The sequence below is a fragment of the Neodiprion virginianus genome, chromosome 7 (assembly GCF_021901495.1).
Source record: "Neodiprion virginianus isolate iyNeoVirg1 chromosome 7, iyNeoVirg1.1, whole genome shotgun sequence".
Lineage (NCBI taxonomy): Eukaryota > Metazoa > Arthropoda > Insecta > Hymenoptera > Diprionidae > Neodiprion > Neodiprion virginianus.
The window spans coordinates 16236535-16257175 of NC_060883.1; the positions used below are offsets into that span (position 1 = coordinate 16236535).

Consider the following 20641-nt stretch of genomic DNA (forward strand, 5'->3'; position numbering starts at 1 on the left):
TGCGGTTATTTAAAATAATGAGAATAGATCATTTCTGTGTAGTAACCGTAACTAAAAATTCTTCCGGCATATTTTTTTACGCCATTGCGACTTACGATTTTTTCAAGTATTCGGACAAGTGACCATTTTGTAGCCACGGGAAAAAAACTACAAAATTCTGTGTTCCACCATGATAGCTTTCTCCAATTTTTTCGGAGTAAAATTCATACAGAAATTCATACTGATCAATTTCACAAAATTGGGTTCAGCTGTGCGCATAACGTTGTCGGTTTATCCTAATACGAGCAAGTTTTTCAAAAATATAAATTTCCAAGGAATGTACAAAATGTGTGGATTTAAAGTGTGAAATAATCGAATAAAATATCCTTCGAGGATCTTGTAAATATATTTCGAATTTTTTATTAATTCATGTCCTAGTTACTTTCACCATTTAGGTAAAAAAAATATAAAACAAGCGCTTGTTACAATTCACTTTGAAGTTGTTTACGTGAATTCAAATTGTTTCGACACTATTACGACTGCTTTTCATGTAAACAAATTTATTTTCAAACCAGTATTTCCTATGAAATGAAACATGTGATCTCATTTCAATCTCAAGAGCGAACTTTTACCAGATTTCGCAGCAACTTTCAATACGTTAGATATAAACGCACAGTTTTCATCTCACGCAGAGATAGCTGATTTTGAAAGGAAACTAAGACAAAAAGAAAATATTTCTACTTTCAAATACACGGAAGTTATGACACTTTGAAATTTCCAAAATAATGCAATACGGAATCACCTCTTTTGATGACAAGGGATAGAGGGGCCATATTTTTATATTAAATGAAAAAAACGGTACGTTTGTATTTTAAATATTGCAAGCTGCTACGAGATCTGATAAGATCGTAGGTACAAAAATTTCGAAACATTACCATCGAGTGACTCCGGTCGATATTTTGAAACTTTTGCAGAAAACATATTTTTCTACGGTGTTATTTTTTCGAGTAATTTTCTTGCCTTTGTTAAAACGGAACACCCTGTATATGTATATCGAAGTCAGTTAAATTAAATTTTAGAAAGTAGATCATATATATGGAATAAGATCTGACACTGAATTTCAGAAATTTCTTTCAGAATCTACAAAATGGGTACTTTCCGGAAACAAAGTAAGAATAAACGAAAGAGTCTTGAAAAATGATAGAGACTGTTTTGGACTCAGGGCCAAGGTAAGAAAAAAAATTTGGATCAGATCCAAGTGGTGAGGGTCCGCTGACCGAGTTTGCATGGAATGCCGTATACCTAAAAGTGGAAGAGAGGGAGATGAAAATAAAACATTTCACACCTTTGAGGCTAGACTGAACTGCACGAAAGTATAAATGACCTGCGTCATCGTTCTATTCATTTACCGAACACAAAATACCACATTGATTGTATTCTCATATGTGTAATACCACATGACGTGATCCACCTACGTCAAGGGTGGAGCCTTTTCAAAATTCATTGACGACCCAATTCAGCTTAGCCTATATAAAAAGGTCGAATCCACGAGTTGTACGGAAACCATCAGGTGGGAAAAAATTTCGATTTCAACGCATCTTCGTATAAAGAAAGTCTGATCATTCCAAATAATAAAATAAATTTCTAGATAGATTTTCAGCATCGGCCAAAGAACACGTTTTGTTGCTGGAGAAAGCGGATGGTTTGTTTCAAAGTTTCGCAAACGAAAAAAGCATTTTGATAATTTCATCCAAAACTTACGGATTATTTCATCAGCAGTTCTGATTATTATTGGACTGGGATCGCGCCTCATAAATAAATTTTGCAGGATAGGATTAAAAGTAAAAGAAAAAAATGGCATAAAAGTGAGTAACGCGGTATTTCAACTCGATGAAAACGGTATTTGAATCTGTACCGCAGGAGTAATAAATGTTGAATCGATGCATGGACCGCAATGGTCATTCATTCAAATCGACACACAATTATTATTCACGAATTCATCACGGTCCAATACGAAACAGGAATTTAGTGTATTTCAATGTCACAGACATATTATTTTGCTACTACGATGAATAATTGATTATTACGAATGCGAATGGAAGAGCTGACTGAATTATAGGACTTTGTAACATAAAGTATAAAGTAAAATTTTAACTTCAGACCCAAAGTGTTTCTTTCGTTTCTCAATTTCAGGTCGGTTAGACATTTCACGTCGATCACTGATTCTCGCGAAGGCATAAAGAAACTCGCTTTGATAGCATAAAAAATTTTGATGTTTCATCTTACATCTCGTTACAAAGAAATGCTTTTCAAGTATTACTAGTCGTTCTAAATTTTCCTACCTCGAGTTTAGAATCTATAATAATTCGATTACTATTTATATTTGTTCAGTTAACGAACAACCGATTACGTTTAAATTGAATCGTCAATCCAAGAGAATGAATATATTACAAATAACGATTTTGGGAAAAAAATTACGAGACAAAATCGTTTACAAATTACAAACTTAACAAGAATAATTTGTCATTGGAATGTTACCGGATCCTGCCTAACATTGGTTTAGAAGTGTCCAGCATAATTTCAAACGAAAAAAATTACCCATTATACCTATGGAAAAGAAAGGTTATAACATCTGAACCAAATTGGTATAAACGCAATATCAAAGAGATGATCCATATTAGTAAAAATACCAATACCGTTAATTGACGTACAGACATGCAAAAGTTATCTATATGTATTTTGATATACTGTAGTTTAAAATTTTAGCCCCTCATAACAATATGACAATATCTCACTTTTGACTCTTGACTATCGTATTGAATTATCGATTTTGGTAACAGATCGCAATCCATCCTCTTGTCACTTCCTTCCATCATGCCGTTTAATTAACATCTTAGCTGAAAAGGTGGTCATTTATTTGTAAGTAATTTTGTAACATCGCTCTCCTGTAACTTAAATTCCATTTCTAAACCTTGTAATTGCCTTTTCTAACATATTTATATGTATTCATTGACAATATTTCGTCAAAGTCGTAAACTGTTATAGTTTTATGCAACCTAATCTTCAAATGCATTCTGTCCTCAATAAATTGACGGTATATCGTTCGGAATAACAAATGTACTTATATTCAGAATTTACTAGACAATTTTACTAATCAATACACTGTCTAAAGATAAAGAAACAAATTTTTAGCAAAACATTTCTGTATCTTTTTAACCTGAAGATAGTCGGCGAGGCCCGACCGAAACGTCGATTTTACATGTTGTAAATAAATTAAATTGTTTGACCTTCACTCGACGAAAATTCTTTCTTTCTCTAGAAAAGAAGACTGTAAAAGCTTGAATCAATACCGAACATGAAAAAATATACATTTTGCAAGAGTGAATGTGTCACATTAAAATACATATCAATGGAAAGAATGTTTGCGGATCCCATTCGCTTTAAGATTCATGGTATTCCGCTGTCCATAAGTTACGTAATTCTTTTGGGACACTTTTGAACTTCCCTTTCTCAAGAAAAGCACGTACTTAAAGAGAAAAAAGTTTGAAGCATTAAAAAATTGGTAAACAAGTAGTCCTTTTTAAATTTTTATCACTCTAAGACATCCAAAGGAACAACTAACGAGACTGACCACGCATGCCAATCAGCACCAGTAGGAACAAAACTATTCTCAAATTTTTCGTGACAATCAAACTGATTGCTAGTTTCAAGTCCACCTATTACGAAGGTACGTCATGGAATCTCGTGACTGCAAAAGAGATTATATTGCGGGAAAAAATATTGAATTAGAACGCGTCAATTATCAATTGATCTAACCGGAGCTTGATTGTCGTAACTGGTTGAATCTGTTGCACTGAATTCTGTACGAGGTAAAAGAAACGCCATATGCTTTGAAACAAGCAGAGAATACATTGATCGTAAGCATTAGTATATTAGTACTATAAACGGCCGCTAGGCGGTGAACTTTCTCGTTACGAAAGTAGCTTGAGAGGTAGTTATAAAACGGGGTAGACTGCCAGGAAGTCAGATACAGACAACGTGAGACAAGTTTGTCTTAACATCTATTATAAACGAAAAAAGCATAATACCAACAAAATTATAAATGATATCGTTGTAAGAATACGTTTTGTGCGCTTGTATAAGTTTAATGTCCAGTCGATGCCAATGATTTTTGTAATAACAAATTGCACCTACTACTTCAACCATTGAACTCTCGACTTAACAAAACATGAATTGAAACAAGCTCAATTTGTTTTGATATGATACAACAATTTCATATTTTTAAAATAATTCCATTGAGGTACGTTCAATAAAATTTCGAGTCAGATCAATCACACATTTTCTTGATGCAAAATTCACTTCAACGCAAGGAACTTGCACCATGTTGCCTTGAATAAGTTGATACTCGGCATGATCATTCAAAGACTTGATTCAATTTTAAGTCAAGTTGTCACAAGTATTTTGTTTTTAATTAAGTAAGCATTGTGTTCGCTGCATCTGACTTCAGCATTCAGTTTGAATAAAACGAATATCACTTGACTCAAGTAACCCTTTCCCGCCGTGTGATACATATTTGAATTGCAAACTATCGAACGTAGTCTTCCGTACGGATTTAGGTCACCGTAAAAGTTAAAAATAAATATATAAAGAAGCAACTCTAACAGGGGACAAGGAAGAACATAAGTATACTGTGTAGAAAGTACCTGTGTATATTAATTTAAGGAAAACCTGCAGGAAGGAAACAACAGAGTTGGAAACAGCAGAGCGTATAAATTGAATAAGATAGTTTCTAGTTGTCCGGTCACGTTGCAGCGTTATACGCGGCGAAATGTGTGTTGGCATTACTTTTTTAGGTTATATAACGTCCGGCGATCATATTCGGCGGCTGCAGAGCCAGCATCGACGAGTATAGCGTTGGTCAACCTACCAATAGGAGAATTATACGCGGTGAGAATAGCGAGGCTGGGATTGCTGAGGATCCCCAAGGATGTGAGATGATTCTCGAAGGCGGAACGGTTATGGTCGAAATGGGGAAAGTCGAAACTGCCATTACCGACCGCGCAACGAGGACACAGCATGAATTTGCTATCGAGACCACGCGTGCAGTGCAGCCCGTTCAATTTGCATATAGGGAGCAGAGATATGCGCCGGGAAAATTCACCTCGCCTTCCCATTATAATATCAACTTTTTTTTAACCCTCCTGTGCACCGTTGCATTCTCTGCAGGGATTCGAGCGCCTCGGTGGTAAAATTTCCCCGTTCGCTCTATGCGCGGCAAATAACTTCGCACGCCTTGTAATTCATGCATAAGGACGCGCTTTTCGTAACGACCACTTGGTCACGGAACCGTGATTTCCGCGTGCCTGTATAAGGTATGGAAGTTTGTCGAAACGGAAACACGATGACACAAAGGTTTTGAAAGTGATCAACTGAAGCTGGTCGAGTTAAATTTAACTAAAAGAGTCTTTGGAAACGTTTTAAAAACACTAAGTTTCAATTGTAATTTTTTTGTAACACTTGTTAACGCTTTAATTCACGCTTTTTTGCGGCTTTTTTTATTTATTCAACTACATTGTTGGTGACAACTGCCGAGTTTTTCAGTTCCACATGGTCCCTGAAATAGTTCTAAGTCTAAAAAAAAACATAACATTTATTTATTGCAAAAACTGTAGGACGTGGTTGAAATTCGTACTTTAACACGAAGAAAAACATTTTCTGCTAATCTACCATGAAAATTCGAAAGCCAATTTTTTCGCAAACCCAATACATATCAAAAAATTTTACGAAATTTTTCTCAAAGTTTTCTCCTTGTTGTTTTTGTTCGTATGTCCACCATATCGAATCCACTATTTTCATTTTCGATTTTCGAGTTCAGATTCGTAATCATTGCGGCCAAAATCCGATGTGTGGTAAGTTTCAAGTGAATCGCAGTTAAGGAATTTATGCATGAAAGGGTTAAAAAGAAAATTACCGCATTTTGGAATGAGCCTACCAGTGGCGCTTGAGTGGCTAATTTTGTATATAGACTGTCCAGATTAGTTTTTATGTTCGAGTTTTAATCGCCTTACGAGACGTATGCGATAAATGTGCGATAAACATAAATTACACCATTTAATTTTCGGATTTTAACTAAAACGCCAGGAAATGTTATTGTCCCTTAAAAGTTTGTATAAAAACATTTTCGGCACAACTCGTTGAGTTTACAATTACTTATAAGGAATTTGTTTTCAAAGACTAGTGTTTCTCTATCTTTAATTCAGGACTAAATTAAGCTACTGGAAGTCATTGGATGTTCAATTCAAAGCTAATGACCTTGGCTACAGAAAAATTAGATCATATAAAATTATCGGAATAAGTTTTGCACATATGGATAGAGTTTGAAGAATAAACAAAAATCTGTTGTCAAGACGCTGACTTCGCTTTTGCTAATCGTCTTGTATCACGTAAGCCGTATCATAGGTTTAAGATTTCCTCACAGGCAGCTAGTTCTTCGAGGGTTGTCCCCTTCAATATTTCTGTAGACCATTCATCCTTCGCGTACATGATAATATTTGAACTAGCTGTTGGGTCAAAGAACTCATCCTTAATCATAATGAATGCTGGGAACTTGAGGGATAAACAAACACGAGTGTTCAAAGCATGTCTTTGAAGCGTATCTTACCTCGGAGATGGAAATTAGGACGTTGAAAGGGTTCGTGCCTAGCTCATGTTTGGAAGAAGCGTAAGTGTAACTTATATACATATACACGTAGCATCAAGTGAAAATTAATTCCGTTGCAGGACCGAAAGCTAACGTATTTAAGGAGGTTACTTAGAAATGTAAACAGTATGTACCTATTCATAATACACAAACATCTACAGGATGTCCAACTTTGAGCAACTGCAGAGATATAATATTTCGAAAACCAAGCAATCAAGATAATCATTAAAACATGCTTAGGGCAAAAGTTGAAGGGTCTTGAACCACTGGAGAGAAATTGTAATGCCAAGATTTTTTAGAAATTGAAATAGCCTTTTTTCGATCGTAACTACAAGTGTAACTGTTCTCAAGACTAATTCACTGTATTTGAATTTTGCTATTTGGATAGTTTCAAATCACCCAACTTGTCACGCTTCGAACTGTCACAATCATTGTCGGAAAACGACAAGTTTCTGGCTCATATACTTATTCCCGATGAAAATTCCAGCTATGACGAGTTTACCCATTCTTGTTTTTCATCACTGCGATGATTTTGATGATTTTTGATTTTTTGATAATGACTGGGAGTCTGCGTGTAAGGCGTTATAAGGCGAACGTCATTTTACATGATCGTCACGTTTCATAACTGAAGTGGTGAATTGCGGCACGCGAAACAATTCACTAGTTAGACGTAACAGAAGTGGCGATACAGTTTATTGAATAACGATAAAAGTAGGAGGTAGTAACCACACAATCGCGTTGAAGAAACTTCTATGCCGACTTAAATAACGAGGTTTATCATCTATCGGTGCAGTTTGGAAAACACTCGTTGGAATGTTGTCCAAAGTTCGATTCAGTTCCTCCCGGTAGTAGTCAATATAATTTATTAGATTAACGAAACTATACCCTCATCCGCTACTTGCAGCGCCTTTATTTCTTGTTTCAAAGTTATAGAATGAAAGGACTTTGAAAGTTACGACCGGATTACGCCGGTTTAAGCTGCACTATAGCTCTATGCTGTAATTTCTTGGTGGTAACAGCACCTTCTTTTCTCACCCTGTGCCTGAATTACGATTAGTACATGGACGTTCTGACGTTAATGTTGAAAGAAGTATAGAACGGTGTATAGTATCGAAGATTATTATTGTTATTAAAACTACGATGCTTTCCCCGATGCATCTCAATTTTCTTTAACCTTTACACAACTCAATTTTTACATGGAATACATCAGCCATGAATTACTTCAAATTTTGTATATCCCGGATTTTCTTATAGCTGCAGCTTGTTTTGACAAATTATTATCTGCAATTTCCAAGCTGCTGTTCAGTCTTCGGAATTCACGTAAAAATACCTTTGGGATTGGAAAGGTCATGATGCACGTGAATGCCATATAAATTTTTGGCGTCACACACGATTTGCACAAGCTTCAGGTGAAAAAAGAAGCTCTTCGAAACTAAGGAAATATTTTTATGACAGTAATACAAAATTTTGGTCAAAGCCGCAAAACTTTTTTACAGGAACTATCTATATTGGACACTCAATTTTTGAGCCGTACGTCAATTCAAAACATCTATGCGCTTTAGAAATATAGTTTTTCGAATAGTTGTAGTTAAAAAAATTCTTGGTTCGAATAATCTAAAAGTATTCGTGGAACTGATCCATGCAATGCATACTTGATTTGAGAAAATTGGCAGGAAGATAAAAAAAAAATAATAAAAATCATCGGGAAGAGAATTATGTGAAATTTCAGAATTGTTTACTTAATCACGTGGCGAAATACAAAAAATTATAGATTTTCTAAAACAGTTCTAAAAATGTTCACCGTTAGTATTTTTTAATCAGAAAAGTTAGCAATCTTCAAGGAGATTGTCTCGCTCAAAATTGATACTGTCGAATTTTATTACAAGGCAATCGTACATTGAGTATTTATCGAATTATTATATTCTCAAGGTAAAAAAATCTTTTTTAAAACACAAGAATTACAAATATTGGAATTGCAGGCAAAAGCTTAGGTAACGATGGTTCGTTTCAAAACGCTTTAAAAGGGTTGATAATATAGTATATACATTAGGGTGATCCTTACTTAGGGTGTTGACGATTTTTTTTCAGACCATCCACGAAGTCAACTACAAATAATTCAAAAACAATTTCCTAATTCTTTCAGATTTTTATATCAATTCTAACCCGTGCCAGTAACTGGATGGATATCACCATTTAAAATACACCTGTTTCAAATACATTCTCAGCATATAATTTATTGTAAGAGTGACGATTTTCGAATCAATCTGTAATTGCGAAGATTTAGTGAGTATTAGTACTACTATCTGAGAAAAAATTCCCATCATCATATCAACCAATCTCGACGAATTGCACACCCTAGAAATTTGATTTTTTCTTTTTATTTATAAGATATGAAATTGTCTAAATTACCTGGTATGATGATGTGAATTTTTTCTCAGATAGTAGCACTCATGCTCACTAGAACCTCACATTCATGGATTTTTTCGATCATTATTACTCGTACAGTAAAATATATACTAAGAACGTGTCCGAAATACTTGTATTTTAAATTTCGAAATCCTTCCTCTTACAGGCACGGGTTACAGTTGATATAAAAATGTGAAAAAGATTTCGAATTGTTTTTGATTAATTTATAGTTGATTTGGTGGGGTGATCCGGAATAAATTTGTCAACATTCTAAATGAGGACCACCCTAATATACATTAGATTTCACCCTATGATTGCTCGTTTTATTGAAAAGCCTATTTTCTACGAAATCACTGAAAAAGATTTCCTTTTTTTTGGGTAGTTAATTCCGTATTGCCATTTTTTTTATAAACATCAACAAATCGGTGCAATGCTGTGAAATTAAAAATCCAACGATGCAAACATGACGATAATTGCGATTTTTGGGCAACCAACCAGGGGTAGGGATTCATGGATGACTGGAAAATGTTGGCACAAAATAAATTAAGCGAATAAAATGAACCTTTGCTGTTAATGAAAAAGAGCTTGCACAAAGTGGCTCAAAATTCAACAAAGACGAGTCGATCGTTAACGTCGACGAGGTGCAAGATACGCTCGAACAATCATCGATAATGTTGAACTTTTGGTAATTAATGGATCCCTTAAATATTTGCCTTTCAAAAAGTATTTTCTCATGTGTTATGGATGGTGTCGATATTATGGAACTTATCTTGCGTAAGCAATCTTACGTAATCTTCATTTTGTTTGATAAGAAGCTTCGTTTTAACTGTACAATTTTTACCAGTGTTGAGCGAATTTGTAACTGAATAATTACAAATTACATATTACAATTTTAGTCTGGATAAAAGAAAAAATCAATTACAAATTATAAATTTTAACTGTTCCACATTGAATGAAATTATTTATTCTTATGTTCTCTAGGGAGGGGCAAAAAAATGGGGCAATTACTAAACTCAGTCTTCGTTGATTCCTGAGAAGAAGGAAATGAAAAAAACCTAACCTAATTAACAAAAAACAAGCTTAACCGCGCTGTATATTTTGCTGATCCCTAGCCTCCCGTCATCTCGAGGTCCGTGTTCGAGATACTCGAGAGACTTGTTAATCAAGATCTGACTGATTACCTGAAGGCCGATACGCACCTCAATAAATTCCAATTAAGGTTTTGTAATGGTTCCCGAGGTACTCCAGCTGCTCTTACTTATCCTCGATTAGCCTTAAATACACTATCAAAAATCGCACAGTGTCATTACTTATTCCATTCGACGTTACAAGTACCAGGCTACTTCATTTCTGTATGAAAATTATCTGTCTCGACAACGATACCTTATCGTTGGCCACTTTGCTTTATAGGGTCTCTGACATGCTAACAGGATGCATATCAGAATAAGTGCTATTTTTTAAAGAAAAAAACAAAACAAGGGATGTCATTACCCCAAGGAAAAGAATTTTTGAACCAACAAAATAGATTCTGTTGGACTTCATTCACTTCGATCTAGTATCCGTCGTTCGTTCCAAACACGATGACTTTGATTCAACAATTTCGATTTAGTTAATATGTCAAAATGGTTCAGTCAAGCGCATTCCTTGATTAAACAAAAGCCTTTTTTTTTTATCGCGATCGAGTCAAGTGTATTGATTCAAGTGAAACTTTTGACGCGTTTCCGAAATTGAGTCAATTAAATATCATTTCACTTGAAGTTTATGTACTGTTCCTCCGAGTCGCATGTTCTTTGACAAAAAATAATTAGGTACTTCAAGTAAAATAAGTGCATTAACATAGCCAATAAAAAATGTACATTGATTAAATGTCATATCATGGCGATCTGACCGGAGTTTCTTTGGCGTAAGCGGTTGAATCAGTTGCGCTAATTTGTTTACAAGGCAAAAGAAGCACCAAATGCTTTGAAACAAGTAGAGAATATATTCATCGTGAACATCAGTATACTAGTACTGTAAACAGCCACTAGGCGGTGAACTTTCTCGTTACGGAAGTAGATTCAGCGATAGTCCTAAAAACGGTTTTCAGATGGTGCTCTGCAAGGTGCGTACCTAATCAATCTTTGTAAAACGATGCTTGAGAATAAACTGATGGTTTTCGATGACTTTGGTCTCAATCGACTCAAGTCTTCTCAACCTATGATTGTCATGATTTTGAATCACATTGGTTATACAGTTTTTCAGTTATTCCGATCGCCTACCTTGACACGACTACAGACACCGATTTAACGCCAGCAAAGTTTGATTCTGAGGTCAAAGCACATTCGCTAACATCACGCGACGACATCCAATATGCCTTTTAAGAATACGAAAGCCACGAGCAAATGGGGCAACAACGATGACTCGTATCTGAAACCTATCAAAAGGAAACAAAACTTATCATTCAGTTCGCAGATAGCTTCTGTATAAACATGACTTGCGGGGTGTCTTCAACGGCCGTCTCGAGTGGCTTGGTTATGTGTTTGCACACGATCCATGCCTAATGTAGGCAGCTGAGAGGAGAACGTAGTGTCGTTGAAGAATGGGCCGCTCCATCTTGCGCGCTGCCACGTATTTATTATATTCCTGAATGGTCAGCTGAAGCACCTAAGGCGAGTATTCTGGACGGGCACAACGAAAAACCCGAGTTTGACCTCCCGGAATTTCGGTGAGCTTCTGTAGAGTGAAAGAGGGTCAAAAATGTGCGAGCGCTCATTTTGGCTGTGGATGTAAACAGTCGGATCCTTTCGAGAATATCGCTGTGAAAATTTCTGGCACGGTTTTTGCAACCAATTTCCCCGAAATGATGATAAAATTAAATGAAACTTGTTCGAAATGTATTTGGAAAACGTGCTTGGGTATTCTGTGATAATAGACCTCGGATCTTCGTGAAAACAAGACTGGTTTATAACGTTTGTTACGTATTCACGAATAATAATTTTCGCGGTTGAAATGAGAAAGTGGTTGGAACGGAAAAAGAAATTCGCAGAACAAGAAAGTTTATCAGTGGGATTCCGATACAAGCGTAGGAGACGTGCAACATTTTCACAACAAGCCCGTGAACACGTTAATTCAAAGAGATCCGTGGAATAAAAATCAGCCTGATAAATACAATATTTTTTTTTTGTTTGAAGTAGTTATGTTATTTGATAAACAAAATAATTTTCTTAAATGAATATATTCAAACCTGTCTTGTGAAACAAATTCTTGTTTCAACGTATTACACATTTCTTTGATCATACTTATCATCGATTATATCGGACTAACATAACATTGAGCCAAATATACTATCTGGCAATAACGTTAATATTTCAGCAAGCGTAGGATTATTGTTTCCAAACTTCCGGTACTTTCGAACCGACGTGTTCAGCGGTTAAGGTTCTATTTCTTTTACGAATTAAACGAGGTCTGTTGATTCAAGCAAAGTTTCCGTTCCGAAAGTTCTAGTTTAATTCCATGAAGTAAATATGTACTTGTTTGAAGTACATTAAACTCGAAAGCATATAGAATTCACATCAATGCATCAATATTTTTGTTTCAACTAAAAAGTGGTTGGTCTTAGTGAGAAATTGTTCGAACCATATAAACTGGAAGTAAAAAAAAAAAAAAAATTAGCTATTCGGCTCGATAACTTTTTTTTTCTCAGTATACAAGTCGAATATATTTTCACGCACGTTTGTACCGTTCATCCGCGTGCTGAACCTCGACGGACCCGACTCGTTGGTCATAAATAACCCTCCATCTTACTTTTACTCTCCCCCAAAATCACCTCTCTCCTTTCATCGTCTATCTCCTCTTCTCAAGCGTTTGAATTCGCGATAGAAATACGTTTTTAATTAGTAGACTTTTCCGAGGGGCCAAAAGTGAACGCGACTGAAAGCGAGAAGGTTCTTTCAAGCAAACGTTCACGGGGCGTGAGTTTCCAAAGAGTTCAGGAAAGGCTACGGTGACCGTTTCATGCGGAGGATAAGATGCCTGAAAAAGAGGTTAATTCGCAACCCAAGACCTCCGGTCCTTGTGTAATCTTTTGCTCGACGGTGGCGGAAAAATGGGCCAAATTTTGTTAGGCCGGATTTCCCACGATTCAAAGTGGAACGAGCGATGCTGCAAAGGGAAGCGAACCCCACTAAAGAGCCAACGCGGTTGCTATTTTGTTGAAGAAAAACAGGACGAGGATGAAGAAGGTGAAGGAAGAGGAATAAAAAGAAGATATCAAAGGTAGAGAAGAAGAAGAAGGAGAAGGAGAGAAGAAAAGACGGAAAGAAGCTCAGGGAGGGAGGGTGGGTGTGTTTATTCGGTGCTTAGGGCCTCGAGGCTCGCAGATAAGGAACTGCCGGTGAATTCTCGCTGGAATCTGGGCCTTGAAATACAAGGCAGTAACCGGAAAATGTTGGATGTTCGGCCCGCGCCGCATTCTACGCAATATAAGTTACCCACCTTCTTTGTATTTATTGGTCGAATAGCGCGTTCCATCTCATGCCTTGCATGAGGCCGTATACCTTGCCCTGCTCACTTATAACCGCAAGAAAATATACCAAAGGCATTTCTTACTCGCTTACGTTCTAATGAAACTTTGTTAAGTCCCTTGTACGTGTCGACTGCCCGTCGACGTGAGGTTTTCTCAATTAAACTGGTCAACGGTGGTTTTGTTCCCTTTGATATTTGACTGGTCTTGGTAAGATTTGATGTCAACGACCTTAGGAGTAAGCTTAGTTTTTCGATATTGCCTCCAGTTATTTATTTTGTCGAAATTTTCATACGTGACTCAAAAATCCAATATTGGGATGAAAAATTCGATATCTTTTTCAATATCTGAAGTTTAGGAAAAAATAAAAAAACATATGTCACACAGCTTAACGGAGAGAAAGGATTTTTTTATTATTTTTTTTTTCCCCGAATTTTGGTGTTTGAGAACGCAGAATTTACGAATAAAATCATGATTATTTTATAAACCATCCCTGCTCCTTACACGATTAAAACAAATGACATAAAAACTAGAGCCAATCCAATATAATCGTGATTTATCAAACACGAAAATTAACGGAAAAAAATCAGGGCAAGAAAAGAAAAAAACTTCTTCTCTTTGTTGATTTGTGTTATCATTGCAACGATCTGACGGAAATGGTTGACGTTTTTCTTAATAACAATGCTTGTTGTCATTATTAATTGATTCTAGTGATACAAAGCTGGGAGTGAATCTCGGTCTACATACTTTTAGATGAAACACATCCCGATAATACTATATGATGAGTTGCCGAGGTATAGATTCAAAAAAATTGACCAACTTTTCTTTACCTTAACCCATTAGGGAATAACTCACGCGAAAAGTACCCGGTTTTCGACCAGTATCATTCTGTGATATATTGTATTACATCGGGGAACATTGTAACCCATTCGATCTTTTGTACACTATAGTGTACAATCTTGATTTTCGTTTTTCACGATTTTCTCGAGATATACTGCAGATTAAATGATCGCCGAATACACGAAATACGGGCAAAAGTTTTTGACAAATTGACAGCCGCTATTTGTTTCATAGAATTATTCTCATATTACGAGAAAAATGCAAATTTTGAATTTGAGACATGTCCAAAATATCTGAAAATCGCTCAGAAAGTGTTTCTTTACTCGAATAAAGACAACTTGAGTCACTATTTTTATTTTAAAGTGAACAGGTCAAACTTGTATTCTTTCACGCACTAATTCGGCCATTCCAGGGGTAAGAAACACCCTTAAAGTTCTTCCCCAAACATAAGGAATGCAACTCCGAAAGGTCAAAATACCGAGCAAACTATTCTCTATTAATAATACGTTTTCCTTTATTATTTCATTCTTATAGAAATGTTATGATAGAAATTACGACGTAATTCCACCTATGGTATTGTCTATGGTATATTAATTCGACAAGATTTCTCCAGTAAGTTGTACGAGTTTCTTGAGTAGCTTAAGGCTTGGTTTTTACAAAATGAAGAGTAAGTCAAGTTCTCCGTTGAGTACTGGCAAGCTTTGTTGAATTTTTATTTAACTGCACGCGTATAACAATCAATTAGTTTTCAAAGTAGATCATTCGTCTTGCATCACCTATGACTGTATTGGGTATAATCTATTTTCAACACCGTTGCGTCGATAATAATTCTAGAATATATGTTACTTATTAATCTAATTTGCGCTATTATTTTCTGTCCTCTTAAGGGGGTATTCTAGTGTAGACGCATGAATTTGAGGTGTTTTTTGAAGTGCTATAAACAAAAAACAAAAAACATTTTTACCATCCATTTTTTTATCAGGCATTTATTATTATTTCACGATTACAAAAAAAAAAAAACAAGTCAAAAAATACAAAATTGAAAGTGCTATGAGTTGTTGAAGTGGGGGCTACAAAAAAAATGGCGCGCCAATGTTGTCACGATTGCAAGCATTTTCAAAATCAGAAAAAAAAAAAAAAAAGATTATTAATCCACATAAATGCAGCTATCGTACTAACTAAAAAAAAGTCGAAAAAAAATTTTGTTTTGCCAAATTACGGCTGTCTGAAAAAATAATACGTTTTTTTTGACTTTTTTGGACGTTTCTGAATTTTTTAAAAATAGTAAAAATTATTATTTCGTTATAATAATAGTTCGTGCGATAGAGACATGTATTGAGAAGATTCTCACCAAATTTCAAGTAAATCGGTTCAATAGAACTTGAGAAATCATGTCAACCGTTTTGAAAAATGTAGTTTTGAGAAAAACGCGTTTAAAGTTTCGAGTAAAATTCGTTCCAGCCGAGCCAGTATTGAAGACGTGTCACTAAAATGGCTATATCTCTGAAAATAATTGAAATTTTGACTTGTCCTTTTAAGGACACATTCTTGAAAGGTTAAGCTTTGAAAATATAAAAAAAAAAAAAATCGATTTTTTCAAATTTCTACACTAGAATACCCCCTTAATCGAGCATTCATAATATTGTCTATTAATTGCGAACAATGTTAATTACAGCACTAATAATAACCTTTTCGGGTACCTACAATTCTATAATCGGATAGTTAGTGCCCATCATTATGGGTGTGCAACCGTCTGGAGATGATCAATAGAAACAATTATGTCAAGCAAAAAATACAAAGTTACTTTTGAGAAATTATACAACGCGGATTTGTGCAAATAAGCTTTAAGGGTGGTTCTTAGCGCTTAAAGGACAAATAAGCGGGTGAGGAAATACTTGTTTGATGTTGTCCAATGCTCTACGGAACATCACAGGACAAAGAAAATCGATGAGGTACACGTCGAGTACTTTAATTTCCTTGTCAGACAAGATGAAATGGTCACGTATTCTGACAATATTCGAACGAATCTATGCGTCCGAACAGAGGCACTTGAATGTCTTCTTTTCAATATTACTGTATGTGGCTTAATGCAGTGTATTGTCCAAAATAAGGACGAACCACTTCTTTACGGTTGAATAGCCGCAAAGGGCTTCGGGAGAGACTTAAAAACAGTCGGAAAAAAGTTGTCCAATTCAATTGTGCTCCTACAATAATATCAAATAATATCCAATCGTTCTTTGGGCACGAAATCTGAGATAACGGAATTGTAAAACATTTTTTCTTTCTATTAAGGTATGGAGGAAAGGGGGAGGGGGGGGGGGTGGGGTGGTTACCGCTGGACGGTCTAAAATTATACCTATTTTTTAGGTTATTTAGGTTTTTTTTTTATTTTTTACCGAAAATGAAAACACTTGGCGCAATATGAGTTTGAGGGCCTTTTTATTTATACTTACAAGAACAATTCAGAATTTTTTCATTGAAATTATTAACAAAATGTAACAGTATCGCGCAGATAAGTAGCGAACGACCACGGTTTCAATCCTCGATCAATTTGATACGATCGACTTCAAATTTTGACACAATCTTTAAAGTTTATTTATCGATTTCAGCTTGCGACTAGATTTTTGTACTTGAATTCCATAATTTTCTTTGTACAAATTTTTTTAACAATATTTTCGTCCAAGAATGACATTTTTTGTTCACAATGATATATAGTGTTTTTTTTATTTTTATTTGTAACATTTGAGCCACAAGCTCCAACCCGAAAAGGTGAATGAAATCCAAAAAGAAATTTCTATCCGTTATAAGTTAGCCAGTGATGTTACGAGATTCTCCAAGCCCTCAAATTCGGCGTCGTTCGCTACTCATATGCGCCATTTTGTTGTTAATTTCAATGATAAAATTCTGAAACTTCATTGAAAGTATAAATAACAAAGCCCTCAAATTCAAATTACTCTAGGTGTTCTCATTTTCTTTGAATCAACTTCTAAATATACGTACGAAACATATGTAGGAAAAATCATCGAATCAGAGTTATTTCAACTAGTATGGTTTTATGATAACGTTCCTATGATCCTATAAGTAGTAGATACGGTACTTAGGAAAATTGTGTTGACCACGTTAGAATACATCTTATGTGTCAAGAGTGTCGGATGACTCTCTCTAAACATTTGAAAACATTGATGTGAAACTGAATAACTGAAGTTCTCATATCCAATTAATGACGGGACTAAACTTCGATGTCATCGTCAGATGACCAAGTTGACCAAGAAACTGGAGTGCGATTTGTTCTCAAGGGACTGAAATCCGTTCGGGAAATTCTCTGTCCTTGTAATCGATTTACCGTACAAAATGAAGACACGCAGAGGTTATTATTGTGTGTCGTTCTCTTGCACAATTGTCTCGCGAGACGTGCGAATCGCTTTGCCTGTTCGACCCACGAGCTCTTCTGTCCCCTTGTACCCACTTCACTGTACGAAAAGTAAAATAGTTTTGTGCGAAGATCAGAGGCACTGGATAATTGACCATACGACTTTGAACATGGGCACTCTTACAATCAGCAAGACTGGTTCTATGTCTAGGTGGCTTATTTCGTTTGACAATTGGATAAAGAAATTCAAGAACGAACCTTGCCAAGTGTACAGATCTAGTTGGTTATTCGGAAAGCGTTTAATTCCAACTCCTATGGGACAAAAATTTGTTCTATCAACTTAGGCTGTATGCAACTTTGCAATGGGATTGTAGGAAACTCGTTAAACATTCGAAAGTAAATTCATTCCACGTTGAAATTGGGTTGTGCTTTCTTGGGACTTTGGCAGAGTCCATAGTTATAATTGCCTTTCTCAAAGAATGTAACGCATCTCCACAAGTCCATGTTCCCCATCTTGATACTGTAAATTTGTGCAGCGTGACATACTTTAAGAAATGTGTCGAGGGAGATATGCTCATCAATGTTCGTACTTACCAGTTACAATCAAGTTTATTTTTTTTATCCTAGGTGGATGCGTCGCGACTTGACATTCGTAAAGACCAGAATCCCTGAGCGATGCGTACTGTATTTGCAGCCTCCAGTTACTGGGATACCTGGAATTGAAACTTGTTGTAATCGCAACAGAAGTTTAAACTTCCAAGTCGCTTCTGTCCGCGCAAATTCGCTCAGCAGAATGGATATATGTGGTGGAACTTCGCAGTGCGGTGCTAATCCAGGGCGGATGAAATTGACGATAATTGAATTAAGCCAAGCTTGAATGCTTTGGTGACATTCCGTACATTATACAAAGGGTGAATTCTCTTACAACTTAGTGTAAAACACATCAACAAAAGCGTTTGCTTTCCGAATGTACAATTGGACAACGTGCAGATACAATTTACGCTAGTTTCTCATGAATCACGTTTGTCTTGACACAAGCAGAGTAATTTTTCAAGTGGTGAACTCCAACGAATTTCGATGGGTTCTGGATACGACAATTTGTACTCATTTCATGAAAAATTTGAATGTTACAGTAGTTCGTATCAACATAGCTTCGTGTGTAATAACATTTTTTCGATATCATGACAAAAAACACGATAGCAAACGTTCATTGCATTTTGGATAAGTATCAATTGAGTACTGCACAATAAGCTCAGGAGGAAGGAAATAGCTTTGAAGAAATTACAGCACCGGCGAAATATGATCACCTTACCGAAAACTGAGGCTGACTCGCTGATCGGCGCTGTAAACCTGCCTGGCGACTGTTAGAAGGTGAATCGAATCCTTGATGTGCTGCACCCAGGTCACCTGTAATCACATCAATTGGTAAAAAGAAATGAGAGTCATTGGCGCCCAAGATAAAGTGACGATACGGATAACTCGATAATGCACCAGGGGTAATTGCCTTCTGCAATGTGGGCGACTCTCTGCTGCGTTGCACTGAAGTGACCATTACAGAGTTTGGTTATTAGATAATGGAGACTGTTAAGCGATATGGTTGCCTAATGGACACCACAACGCCCTGCAGGGAGACATAGGATGTTACCATGAAGCGTTTGCGGTATACGGAACATCGGCCTCTTTCTATGCAGAATTTATATTGATGCACATGAAAAACGATTCGAAATATCATGCAACATGTTTTGGAATGAATTATACTTCAATAAATTACCATGAATTCCAGCACGTTAAAAACTGAAGGTACTGTATCGATTCATATCCGTTCTGCCGTTTGTTCGAAATTAAGGAAATGCGTAACCGGAAGTAGGAGAAGTTTCAAAAGATTTGTGACACGTCTTTATCGAATTCTTAACGAATCGGGAGACGTTTGTTTAAATATGTCCTGACAGTACTCTGTAATTTATGGTATTTTGAAGGATTGTTGAAGAATTCAAAAATTCGACACTCTGCAATCATTGGCGACTACTGTAGAACAATTTTTGTGCTTAAATCAGAATTTCAATCTCAGATAGCGTTAGATTGACAACAGGTTGTATTAGACATAAATCAAATAATGTTAGAATGTCACCGAAAAATATTCTACAAAAGTCCAAGCCGCATATATCTTACGATTCATTCAAATCGCTTGTAATAACCTGCAATCATAGTCAACCAAATGTGATCCACAAAGTTACTAATCCATCTCAAATTTCACAAAGTCAACTCTACTTCTCAAAGGTTTCAAAACTTGGAATCAGCTATGGATTGAACGAGCTGTCACTCGGCTATTAATGCAGGCTTAACCAGCATCCAATTACGAACTGTCAAATTAGCTTTCGACAAAGTTTCTCTCTTCATTAATTATTCATCAAAGTCATGATTTACCCTCATAACCATACGATATTCATAGCCATCTCCAATCGTGATTTACTTCTAGAACGTCTCTCTTCAAGTGACGTCTATAAGTTTGGACCAATTGGGAATCGTAAATTCAATTCAAAACTCGTGATGTACATCTTTAGTGAAAGATAGAAATGAATATTCGTACTTTACAAATGTACAATTTTTTAATCCTTGTAATTACTTTTTACACAAACGCAATAATTGAAGGCAGCAGTGAGATGCATGTTCGTGTTTCCAAAATTGGTAGGGAACGTTCTAATACAAACTACAAATTTCTCATTAGCATAAAATGTGCTAAGATCGCAGTGCACCGAATAAAGTGGATCAGTGACAGTGTCTGAAATGAAAGATTTTTACTATGAAATGCACGTGTGAATTCCTTGATGACAATAAACAGGAACGC

The 20641-nt window shown here is 35.9% G+C and overlaps 1 protein-coding gene across 9 annotated transcripts in view; it reads right to left on the reverse strand.

Moving 5' to 3' along the window:
- Nucleotides 1-20641, reverse strand: part of LOC124308676 (uncharacterized) — a 314483-nt gene that overhangs the window by 49427 nt on the left and 244415 nt on the right. For all 9 annotated transcript variants that reach the window (XM_046771610.1, XM_046771618.1, XM_046771616.1 and 6 more), the window contains 2 exons: nucleotides 19109-19203; nucleotides 18391-18509 (listed from right to left, as the gene is read on the reverse strand). In XM_046771610.1, coding sequence (XP_046627566.1) covers nucleotides 18391-18509; nucleotides 19109-19203 — 214 coding nt within the window. The remainder of the gene's footprint in view (nucleotides 1-18390; nucleotides 18510-19108; nucleotides 19204-20641) is intronic.